Source organism: Nasonia vitripennis, chromosome 4 (assembly GCF_009193385.2).
Source record: "Nasonia vitripennis strain AsymCx chromosome 4, Nvit_psr_1.1, whole genome shotgun sequence".
Lineage (NCBI taxonomy): Eukaryota > Metazoa > Arthropoda > Insecta > Hymenoptera > Pteromalidae > Nasonia > Nasonia vitripennis.
The window spans coordinates 23433141-23445235 of NC_045760.1; the positions used below are offsets into that span (position 1 = coordinate 23433141).

The 12095-nt window shown below is 36.3% G+C and overlaps 2 protein-coding genes across 3 annotated transcripts in view; both read left to right on the plus strand.

Annotated features, from left to right (window-relative positions):
• The first annotated feature begins 1115 nt into the window (after positions 1-1115).
• mRpL17 (mitochondrial ribosomal protein L17) overlaps positions 1116-12095 on the plus strand; it is an 81128-nt gene continuing 70148 nt past the window's right edge. The window contains exons 1-2 of one of the 2 annotated variants that reach the window (XM_031928469.1): positions 1116-1270; positions 1362-1632. In XM_031928469.1, coding sequence (XP_031784329.1) covers positions 1435-1632 — 198 coding nt within the window. In that variant the 5' untranslated portion in view covers positions 1116-1270; positions 1362-1434. The remainder of the gene's footprint in view (positions 1271-1361; positions 1633-12095) is intronic. The other variant, NM_001191011.1, reaches the window with a different exon arrangement.
• On the plus strand, positions 3736-6842 carry LOC116417172 (uncharacterized transcriptional regulatory protein TBS1-like). Its single transcript, XM_031928857.2, has 2 exons — positions 3736-6509; positions 6602-6842. Exons 1-2 carry the CDS (start codon positions 6128-6130, stop codon positions 6775-6777), a joined length of 558 nt encoding a protein of 185 aa, XP_031784717.1. The 5' UTR covers positions 3736-6127; the 3' UTR covers positions 6778-6842.

Sequence of the window (12095 nt, forward strand, 5' to 3'; positions counted from 1 at the left end):
TGGTGGTAATCGGTTAAGACATATGGTTGAAAGAAGAGAGCATTATGTAAAAGAATGTGTAAACAAGAATTACATTAAGATAGAATGGGTCAAATCTAAGAGTCAATTAGCTGACATATTTACAAAGGCTTTACCCAAGCAATTACATTATGAACTATTGAAAATTATTTTTAACATGTAATTAATAGATTTTGTGTTCATTTTAGAGTTTCCTGAAGAGACTGATGACGAGGTAGAAGCAGAGCCATCCATAAGAGAGGGAGTGTTGAAGCTAGAGATGAAGGTACCTTTTAGTCATGATTTTATTTAATTATTTCAACAAAATGAATAAGTTAATAAGTAATAAAAATACCTGATAATAGATGATGTTATGCTTGTAGAATTTCAGCTCCATTTCACTATGATGAGGTTATGAAACACTTGAGTTGAGGCCTTGATCTTTTTTCCTGCTCGCGACGCTCGCACGCGACGCGCGTAACTGCTACGGGCATGCGCAGCGCTCACCTATCTATACGTTAAATTTGTTCAAACTATTTTTATTTATTTAATAATCAACGAAAATGGAGCTGGTAAAAACTCTACTTGAGCAATTATCAATGCGACTTGAGCAGTTTTTTAGCACTTTGAGCAATTTAAAATATTGTATACATCAAAAGATATAGCAGTTTGAAAATATGGGTAAATGAATTTTTTTTCAACGACTTTATTGACTTTTAATTAAATAATTAAAGGTGAGCAATTTTAAAGGACAACGTAGTTGAATTGAGTTATTAAAAATCTATTGATTAGTATTTTTTTAATTGCAAATATCATTAATTTGCAGGCTGGGGTAGGGTAGGTTAAAAGCTCTCAACTAATTTTTTGCCCTTCGATAAACTTTTTGGACGAAAAATTGTTGTGTCCAATAATTGAAACCCGGCTTTTATTATTAGGGTCATTGTTTCGCTGCGAAAAACTCCCGCAGGCCATGAAAAGCGCGATTAAAAATAACATTTTTGCTACTTGTTCAACCATGTTCGCTTTAGATAGAGAGCCTTAGTATTTAAAAAAAAATCCGATAGGCGGCGCCACCGTTTCGCGCCCGGAGGTAGTTAAGAACACGGCCTTTTCTCTCGCGTACTTTAACCTTTAACCTCTATAGATAGGCTGATAGACGATAGCCCGAAATCTTGATCATATTTATATTCCTATATACATAGTGGTAGATATAATACAACAATATTTTGTTATATAGTTATATATTATAATAGTAGATATAAATTATAGCATGGTAAGTTTATAACTCATTTATCCATTTATTTATTATATACGTATGGTTAAATTTAAATAAATATAATAAAATAATCTATATTTTCTTATAGATTTAAGCCCAAATTTTGGATTATCTATATTGTACAATTATTGAATGATATTTCTTGCAAAAATAATACAAATATGAATCAAGCCAGAATTTCTAATATAGTTTCTAAATTAAATTATAAAATACAACCAAAAGCTCGGAGATTAAAAAATGTTAATGGTCCAGAAGGAAGAATATTTAAATTACAAAAAACTTTAACTGCTCTTTTAAAATATGAAAGGATAGAACTAAACTATAATCGAGCTGATGAGACAAGAGGTTATATTGAACAAGTAAGTTACATTAAATATAAGTAGTAACTAATATAAATAGTCATTATGTTTTGTTTGTAAACCATGGGAAAAATATCAATGCAGATTCTGTATGGTAATGATTATAAAATTATTTGTGGAATATTTACTAAATTGGTAATCAAATTAGGGTGAAATTTTGTATTGATTTGGCGTCGAAACCCACAGAATGAATTATTGAATTCGAGACTTGAAAACTAATCGTGGTTTATGGAAATAATTGTACTTTGAAGTAGAATATAACCATTTATATTAGATATTGATAATATATAGGGAAGAGGGGGGGGGGGACTTGAACACGGGGCAATACTATAACTCTTCTATAACTTTTGAGTAAAGCGCATCTATGCTCCGTCGGAAACATATAAATCATATCTCACCAAAACCAACATTTGGACCATCAGACTTTTCTGTAAGCAGCAGTTATGCGTGCACGGCCAGTAAATAAAAAATTCTTGAACACTTTCTGTAACTTTTAAAAGGCAGGAAAAGTGTGAACACACCAGTATGTCTAAAAATTAATATTTTTAGCATGTAAAATCAAAAAGTACACGTTAAAAGGATGATTTTGATGCAGGGTCGCTTGCCGTACATAAGTTTTAAGGCTGGATATTGACAATTGAATTTTTCAAAACCCCTGGGGCTAGTTTGTACATCAGGTACGGGATAATACTGTACATAAGATTAACATAGAGAAATATGGACCTGAAATCCATTTTTTATAAACATGCCTTTAGCACCTTATATTTACATATTTTTGTAATGATATTTTGAATTAATTGATCGTTTCTAGATGTTTTACTATAAAGGACTTTCCATTGGAGTCCCATCGTCTTTGCCACTCAGCTAGGGTTTGTTCCCTTCCGGATTTCCAAACTTCTTTTTGAGTATTGTCACCATCCCGGCTTTCTTCATATATATTCTTTCTTCTGTTGCTAGAAGGTCAATAGGCGACATACTTGAAATAACGCACACTGCATCTTCTGATACTCTTCGGTAGGCAGAAGCAACCCGCAATGTACTTCTCCTATAAACTGTTGACAGCTTTCGTGCACAGGGCTTCACCAACATAGCGTCCGCCCTTATTGGGGCACCGTATAACATAATTAACACCTACATTTGCCATTAGTCGCGATAGTGCAGCACTGACTTTTGCTTCCTTATTGCTCACCCTCTCGAGATGCTGCTTAAACGTTAGTCTGGCGTCTATGGTGATTCCCAGGTACTTAATGGTTGGCTGAGAGTCTATTTCGTGTCTGTTCACTGACAGCGTTATTGTCTCTATTTTCTTCCTACTGAATATAAGGATAGCCTCCGTTTTATGGCTAGCAAGCTCAAGTCCAGTCTGCTTTAGCCAATTGTGGATTATACCTACTGCCTCGTTAGCGATTTCCGTTGCCTCTTCCTTTTGCTTTGGTACTACCACTACTGCAATGTCATCTGCAAACCCTACAACCATTGCTCTTTCCGGTAGCTCTAGCCTAAGTACTCCATCGTACATGCTGTTCCACATTAAGGGACCAAGCACTGACCCTTGTGGGACCCCTTCGGTTACTTGTAGGTTTTCATGCCGCTCTGTGTCATACAAAAGGGTTCTGTCTTTCATGTAGTCAGACATAATCCTTCTTATATATGCGAGTACCTCTTTTTTCCATAATGCCTCGTGTATCTTGCCCCAGCTGGCTGAGTTAAACGCATTTTTAACATCCAGTGTAATAATAGCACAGTACTTCTTGGATCCTCCTTTCCATCTTTTTCCTTCTATTGCAGTTCTAGCAGTGTCAACTACTAAGCTTACGGCATCAAGAGTGGAGCGTTTTTTCCTGAAGCTGTATTGATATTCCACTAGTCCACCTGAAGTGCGTGTACGTTATTATTATTTAAAAAATTTTTTTTAAAAATGTTTAAATCAAAGTATTAAAAAATAAAAATTTTGCAGCTCACAGCCAGTGTTTTGGTGTTATCATCTGAGTGGTAAAACCGTATTGGCCCTCATTATGTGAATTTTATAAATTTTATTAATTTAAAACAACTTCGAAAAAATATACTAAAGGTTAAAGATTTTTGATGATTATCATTAGCATTTTATCTCATATAAACGCATATTCGTAACTATCACTTAAAAAAAAAATATTAAGCTGATATCACCTGCTAATTAGCTAACGTTTTGGCACGATTATTAGCCGATTATCAGCTGATTATCAGAAAATAATAAGTTGATTGTCATCTGCTTTTTTTCAGTAGAGGAGACCATAGCAAGTGTTTGCCTTACAGTTGCTATGGACTCACCAGTTCTTTACCTCCCTTGTGGCATAATACTATTTGTTTGGCCATTGTTTACTTCGATCGCGTTTAGATGTTGCACTTGTGGTGCTTTCTTTTGAAATGTGGTTTTATTTTGGAAATTTGACTGTTGGTTAGATGGTTTATAATTGTTCCCTGTGGTTTCCGTGTTTGTATTATCAGGGTTTGATTTTTTAATGCGGATTTTCTTGGATCATGGCCACTGTCTTTAAATGCTAGAAGTTCAAAAAATGCATTTTGACTTTTAATGTTTTGCGATTTTTCTGTGAATCGAATGTCCCAGTCAAAATGACTGGAAATTTTCCGAACAAGCTCTGCTTCTGAGAAATTTCTTTTAAAATCTTGCACAAAATCCCAATACGTACGTGGCATATTCAACACGAGAGTATTTAGAACCACGGTTGTTACTAGTCAGAGAGCCCGTGACAGAAATGCGTGACTCATTTCATTACACATGGGAAACTGTTTTCCGAAGATGGCATATCTCTCTAATTCAGAAATGCTTGGTCTGGCATGAAATTAGTGGTGCAACGCTTCACTAAGGCGTATTATAATATTTTGATTTTTAGTCAAAATCATTACTACTAAAATTTTTAGTATGTATTGTTGACATACAAAATTGCATAAAAAAGTTGGTCTGGCAGATTGTAAGCGGTTCTAAATGGGTCTGGCAGTCGGAAAAATAAAGTAGTTTGACTGAAATCATCCTTACTGAAACTTTTTTTGTGCTAGACGTGGCGCAGTGCGCTGCGCGCACTGTAGTAGACTGTCATTTCATTAACTTATTAAATGGAATATAAATACTTGATTGATATTTTTAATATTTGTTTTCTATCACGGAAATATATCAAACTTTACAATATATGATTCATTTCGCGCTCATATAAATTTCAAAATTGCCGCGGTTTCATCGCCAACTTCCTTTTAAAATTTTAAGGTTATGTCCGAGAATAGAATAGTCTCGAGAGTAGAATGTCTCTAGAATATTATAAATACACAAATTATAATTTGATATGTATTATATTACATTTTCAATATTAGAATCAATTTTAGAAATCAATAACAAATCAAAAAATTCTAACGATACTTTTGACGCATGCGCACTACATGAGCCAATCATATTGACGCATTCTTGGCTTCACTTCATCCGGTCATGACTTTTTTATATAGGGAAACAACTGTGACATAAGCCGTAATCACGTGATCACTTGATTGAATATAAGCGCGTAATTCAAATTCTTATTAATAAAATCGAGTATATTTTATATACATCTTATAAAATCATTTAGAGAAAGTGTATTCTTGGTCACTCAACCGTTAGGAAAATAGAACATAAATTTTAGAAGTAGTGGAAAGAAAGATGCCATTGTGAGAGTATCGGCTCTCAGTTTTTATGATTCATACAAACTGAGGACTAAGAGTTAGGGTGATCAACACGTGTGCGCGAAGTGCGTCATCATGTGCTCGTCCGCTTTCCAAATTTTCCACCACCACGTAGGCCCAGCGGACCGACGCTGATTCGAGCTCATAGTTCTGTAAGTCCGCGCGGAGTCGCTCTGATTTGTCAAAACTACATCCCTTCATTCAAGGTCACGCCCTCAATGCCAACAGCAGAGGTCTTGCAGCATCACCGCCGCTCCGGAGGACAGTCAGAGTCGCGAGTCCGTAGAATTATCAGCTTATCTTTAGAGTCAGATAATTAGTAGATTCTTGTATTTAGGTTCTTTGAGACAATTTACATCCTTGAAACTGGTTTGACTACAAACACTGTTCCAGTTTATTCACTACCTTCAAACCATTTCGCGATTGTAGAGAGTATTTCAATGCTCGTTCGAATGACCCGGGGTTAATATATTTTGTGCTCCTAAAGACATCGCCTAGGGTTTTGCGCGATGTCACACAATATATAATATATAATGTTACAAAAATTTGGTCTGGCAAAGTTAGAGTGGTGATAAATCGGTCTGGCAGCCGTTTAAAAAAGCAAACACATGCGCGCCGTGCCGTGCGCCGCTTAGCTCTGCTGGCTTATCACGCCCTCACTGGGTGTGATTATAATCCTGCTTTTTATCGGAAGTGAAAAAACTGTCTTTTTGGTATACTTCGACGTTCTGAACAATATATCAAAGCGTGCGCCGACATAGGCAATTATCCAAACTGCGACGAATTAACGATGTTAATTTTGGAGGAATTCCTATGCCGAATGTATGGATCAAAACAGATGAAGTTGACTAATGCAATGCGATCGGCATTATTCTCTAAAACGTACAATTTCATGGATAAGGATGAATTATTTCATGTAAACGCGAAGAACTTTGATGCATCGGTGTTACCACCATGCCAATCGGAACTCCGTCAACATTTCCTCAGAACAGCCTACATCGCAAACGTTTGGAAAAATGCACATTTGCAGTATCCTACTACAATGTCTCCGACTGAGTATGGTTGGCAAGAAGGCGACGGAATGTACAGCTTCAAATGGCTTGAAAGCGATCAGTTGCCAGAGAAGGTAGACGATATTGTACTGCAGGAAGACAGGAGCAACGATGCTATAGGTATTGCACTTATTTTTTAAAATATATAATACAGTGAAATTTGTATTGTAAATACTCAATATTTTACTTGTTAATACATGCTGCTGCTTTAGAAAATCCTGATGACTCGCCCGAAAATGTCGAAAGACAAGAAGATATCGATTTTGATCACAATGTTTCCGAAGAATCGAGCGATGATGATGATGATGATGATGATATTAATGATATTGAAGATTTAAGTCAATGTTCCACAGCGCTTTATGAAAATTCATCCGATGATAATGATTAATCATCAAAATGATATATTTTTATAATGTAGATATTAATTAGTAGTTGAATAAATTAATGAATTCATATGCTTGTTATATTCTAATTATTTAATTGTTCGTTAATTATTTTATATATATATATATATATATATATATATATATATATACAGGGTGAGTCATTTTAATCTTTAATCTCAATTATCTCGTTGGAAAAGCATGCCAGCGAAAAAAGTTTCGGGTAAAAGTTTTAGGATTTTTCCCTGGCTATCTGATGATGACCTTGACAATGTCATTGAGCATGACCTTCAAGGTCATTTGAAGGTCAAATCGATTTTTTCAAACAGAAACCCCTACTTTTGGCACCAGAAATGGAAAGAGCGGGAAATTTTACGTTCGAACATGTGATTTTGTAAACAAATCATCTTTTGTGCGGAAATTACCTTTGACATCAGCCGAACCCAGGATGCACCATCGAGAAGGTTGTCAAAAGGATTTAGCATCCCATTTTTTGTTTTATTTTTTTTGTATTTTTTTTTATTTGTATTTTTTTTTTTGTTTTTTCCCTTTTTGTTATTTTTTTGGTATTTTTATGGAATGTTAACTGGAGTTAACCATTGATTAATTGTTCGAAATTACCGCCGTTTTGTTGGAGGCAAAGATCAAGTCGAGCTCTGAATTGTCTTATGGTTCTAAGTAGAACATCTCGAGGGATTGCTGCACAAGCTGTAGGAATGCGTTCGATCATATTATCTCGCGTTGTTGGCCGTTGAGCATAAACATCATTTTTAAGATATCCCCATAAGTAAAAATCGGGAGGGGTTAAATCAGGTGAACGAGGGGGCCAGGCAACTGGGCCAGCTCGCCCAATCCACCTACCATTGTAGCGGGTGTTTAAATAATAACGAACAATGCGTGCATAATGTGGTGGTGCTCCATCTAATTGGATCCACATTCTTAGCCTTGTGGCTAGGTCTACATTTTCTAGTAATTCAAGTAAAATGTCTCGAAGTAATCTCAAAAAGTTTACCCCATTCACGTTCTCTTCAAAGAAATAAGGACCAATCAAATAGCCATTGATGATTCCACACCAAACCATAACACTCCAGCGGTGTTGATTGTCTATGGGCCTGAACCAATGAGGATTTTCATCTGACCAATAATGGCAATTATGTCTATTCAATTCTACAGTGTTTCTGAATGTTGATTCATCTGAAAAAAGAACGTGCCTGAAAAAGTCTTGATCTTGTTGAATCATTCGTATTGCCCATCGACAAAAACGTACTCGCAAAATCATATCATTTGGAGTTAACTGTTGTGTTAATGTTATGTGATAAGGATGATATCTTCTCGCTCTCAATATTCGGGATGCTGTTGATTGAGGTATACCTATTTCTCTTTCTATTTGTCGAGTACTAATGTGAGGATCAAGATGAATAATCGCTAGAATGGTAATAACAGGAGGATCGTTTTAGTCGTATTCATGATGACGGCGTTGACGAACAAAAGCTCCATTTCGAGCTCTCTGAGTTAAGGTTTGAATAGTAACATTACTTGGGTGTCTCCTATTGGGATAGCGTTCAGCATAAAGTCTGGCAGCTGCTGCATAATTATTTCGACTCTCCCAAAATCATGATCATATCAACGATTTCGTTGGGACCATAATCAGCCATGATCAAAATCAAAATAATTTGTTACAGACCAGTAAACAGGGAAACAGATTTTTTTCAATAATAATTATCGATTTACAAGAAGTAAAAAACACGATTAAGCTTTTCTGCACTAATTTGCTATCTACATAACTGTTAAGAGTAGTTCACTCTCAAAAATTGACACTAATACAAAATAATGGAATGACTTAACTACATCAAGAATTTTGAAAATTGACACTAATACAAAATAATGGAATGACTTTGAAAATTTTTGAAAACTGAAAAAATTACGAAAATTTTAGAAAATATTGAAAATTTCTGGAAATATTGAAAATTTTTTCATTTTTGAACGCATGTCACTCTCTTTTCATTTATGGGGCTAAAAGTAGGTGTTTTCATTTCAAAAAATCAACTTGACCTTGAAATGCCCTGGAAGATCCTGTTTAACGACAGGGTCAAGATGACCATTCGTCAGCCGGGGAGAAAACTGAAACTTTTGTGGGTAACATTTTCTCCTTGAATGCATTCGAGTTCAGCTAACCAGTTGTACTGTTATCGGCATGACCAATGACCTTGACCATTGAATTGAAGGTCAAGGCAAGGTCATATTCAAACGTAAAATTTCCCGCTCTTTCCATTTCTGGTGCCAAAAGTATGGGTTTCTATTTGAAAAAATCGATTTGACCTTCAAATGACCTTGAAGGTCATGCTCAATGACATTGTCAAGGTCATCATCAGATAGCCAGGGAAAAATCCTAAAACTTTTATCCGAAACTTTTTTCGCTGGCATGCTTTGCCAACGAGATAATTGAGATTAAAGATTAAAATGACTCACCCTGTATATGAAAATAATTTGTTCTGTGCTACGAGCTATTGCTGCGCGTCAACGTACTTCAGATCGCTATCAGATCAAAGACATATGTTACGATGCCATATTTTGTTATAGATTAAAATAATATTTATATTAAATTTAATACATCCAAATTAAATGAAAACTTATTTACGTATTGCAAAGATTAAAAAATACGCGGCCTCTCTAATATAGCCGAGTCGCGCGGGGTGTATACGTGTTCGTTCTTTTACGGCTGCCAGACCGCTTTATCACCATTCAAAGTTTGCCAGACAAAATTTTTTTAACGCTATATATTACATATTGTTTGTACAAAAAGTTTCAGAAATAATGATTTCAGCCAAATTACTTTGTTTTTTCCACAAGGTTTCCCGACTGCCAGACTCGTGTAGAACCGATTACAATCTACCAGACCAACTTTTTTATGCAATCTGGTATGACAACAATACATATTAAAAATTTCCGTAATAATGATTTCAGCCAAAGACATTTTTATTTTAGACATGTTTCTGACTTTCTAGCGGAGCTATGTACCGTTTGTACTCGGCCAGCCTTGGATTATTTTTATTCTTTAGTTAAAAACAGTCAAATAACAAAAGGATATTTGTAATGAAATTGGCCGAATTTTTATATCGCGGGCTCTCGGACTATACGGTTCACGGTTGTATCAAGTACACGGAGAGACCTTTTACGCGGGATATCAAGTGTATGGTATGCACCGTATCTTCAATACCGCGTTTATCGAGTAAACGCATGCGTTACTCCCGTTTCCGGGTGAACGTTCACCTGAAATTTCAGTGAACGGTTTACAGCGCGGAATAGCATGGCTGCCACTGAGCAAGTGTAGTGCGCCGTGCGAGTTGACGCGCGCGGCGAGATGACTGACTATATACGCTCGAAAACACATGTTTATTTATAATTATTACAATATTACAAACATACAGCAATTATGTTTTAAAAAATGCATTATTGCATAAATAGTATGCATTTTAAAATTGCATTTCAAAGTGGCACTAAAATAATTGACAACTCGGTGAATTTTGACCACTCACAAAAGGATCCATCTCTGAATCTTATTGATAGTCACAATATTAGTAATCTGCACTATAAACAATTAATTATCTCGAGCAGATTTTGCTTCCTTTTAGAAGAAGCTTTGTAATCGTAAAATTTTGAGTTTCGTCAAAACTTCTAGAAAATACTTTTTGGTGTGTTAAAAGTTCAAATAAAGTGTTTTTAGAAAATGTCCGTATGAATGTGTGAGAAAGAGGTATTAGGGGAAATCTTAGAAAGACCATAGCATGACCTTGTTTATGGGATCGTCGAAATAGCCCCATCCACAATGTCAGCCGTGTGTCGGATTCCCACCGACTAAACCCATCCCCTCTACGGTCAGGTGAAAAAACACCCAGCCGTAAAAAGAAACGCCCTCTTTGCCTTTATCGACCCTCGGTTGCCCCTGAACCCCGCGGTACCACCGCCAGGCAATGCTTTGCGGGGGGGTGGGGGGGTGGGGGGGGGGGCAAAAGTCTTTTGCACGTTTCTGGTTGATGTGGCCGTCATCACTATAGTCACCCTTCATTTTCTGCTTCGCACATACACACTTACGTACTTAGCCTCTTCGTCTTCTTCTATTTTCTTTGTCTATCCTGACTTTCTTGAGAATGTCTGCTGCATAGTTGCTGACTGCGCACCATCTATCCTCTGAGGTCAGCATGGTCATAATCGACTCAGGAGTTACTCTGATCTGCGTCGTGATTCTGACAACAGATTAAATAGAAATATTAAAAATTTGTATAATAATTCTCAATTATGATAGTTCAGGTCCGGGATACCAGGTAGTAGAGGTTTATCGCAATAAAGAGATTTTTGTTCTTTATAACAAAAATAAATATATTCAAATAAATAAATAATAGAATATTGCGTATATCTTGCATATATTCTAAGTATCACAAAAATTAAATGGGTAAATCCGCTTTGATTTTTACAAACAAAAATAAAGAGATACGCGTTTAAGTTGCGTAATCTGATTTGAATCGTATTGTTACAAGAAGAGATTTTATGCAGATACGCTTAAATTTGCGTTATCTGATCGTATACGAAATTTTACAAGTTTAAATTAGGTAACGAAATTTTTCTAAATTGTTTTCTAATAAGTCTAGGACTTATACGCTTTATGATGCGATATCGTGCCTAACTCAAAATTTTTATAAGTGTAGAAATATTTGAAAATATTCTAAGTCGTTTACTCGAGGCATAAGTTGCTCGGGAGTTTTGAGTAGGCGCCTAAATTGCGCTGGAGCTAGTGAGCTCATACTGGCCGTGCGGGTCCTTCTATAGGCCTCGGAGCGAGCGGGGATCGTGCCGCCGAAAATACTTTCACATTCACACTTTCACACAGACATTCACACCTATGTACAAAACCTATTCATACAAATAATTTATAATATGCGCGCGCTACGCCGCCGCCGCCGCTTCTCCTTCTCTTGCGCCGCTTCTATATACATATATACATGGAGTGTTGCGCGCTCTCCCTCTTCTTTCGGTGTTGCTGCTACCGCCGCTCGCTGACTCGTGGCGCTGCTGAAATTGCGCTGTCAGCTGTAGCGCGGGCTTATCCTAGTTGTTATCTAAAAATGTATTCAATAAATTTTAGTTTTTTTTCTGTATAGTTTTTTGCGGAGCTTGTACGGGGCGTTACATCTTGATGATATCGTGAGTACTCGCAAAAGACGTGCTCAACATCCTCTGTTGCATCCGAACATATTGGGAAGTTCGGATGGTCGTCTAGTTTGAACCGATGCAAGTACGCCCGGAAACTTCCGTGCCCGGTCAAAAA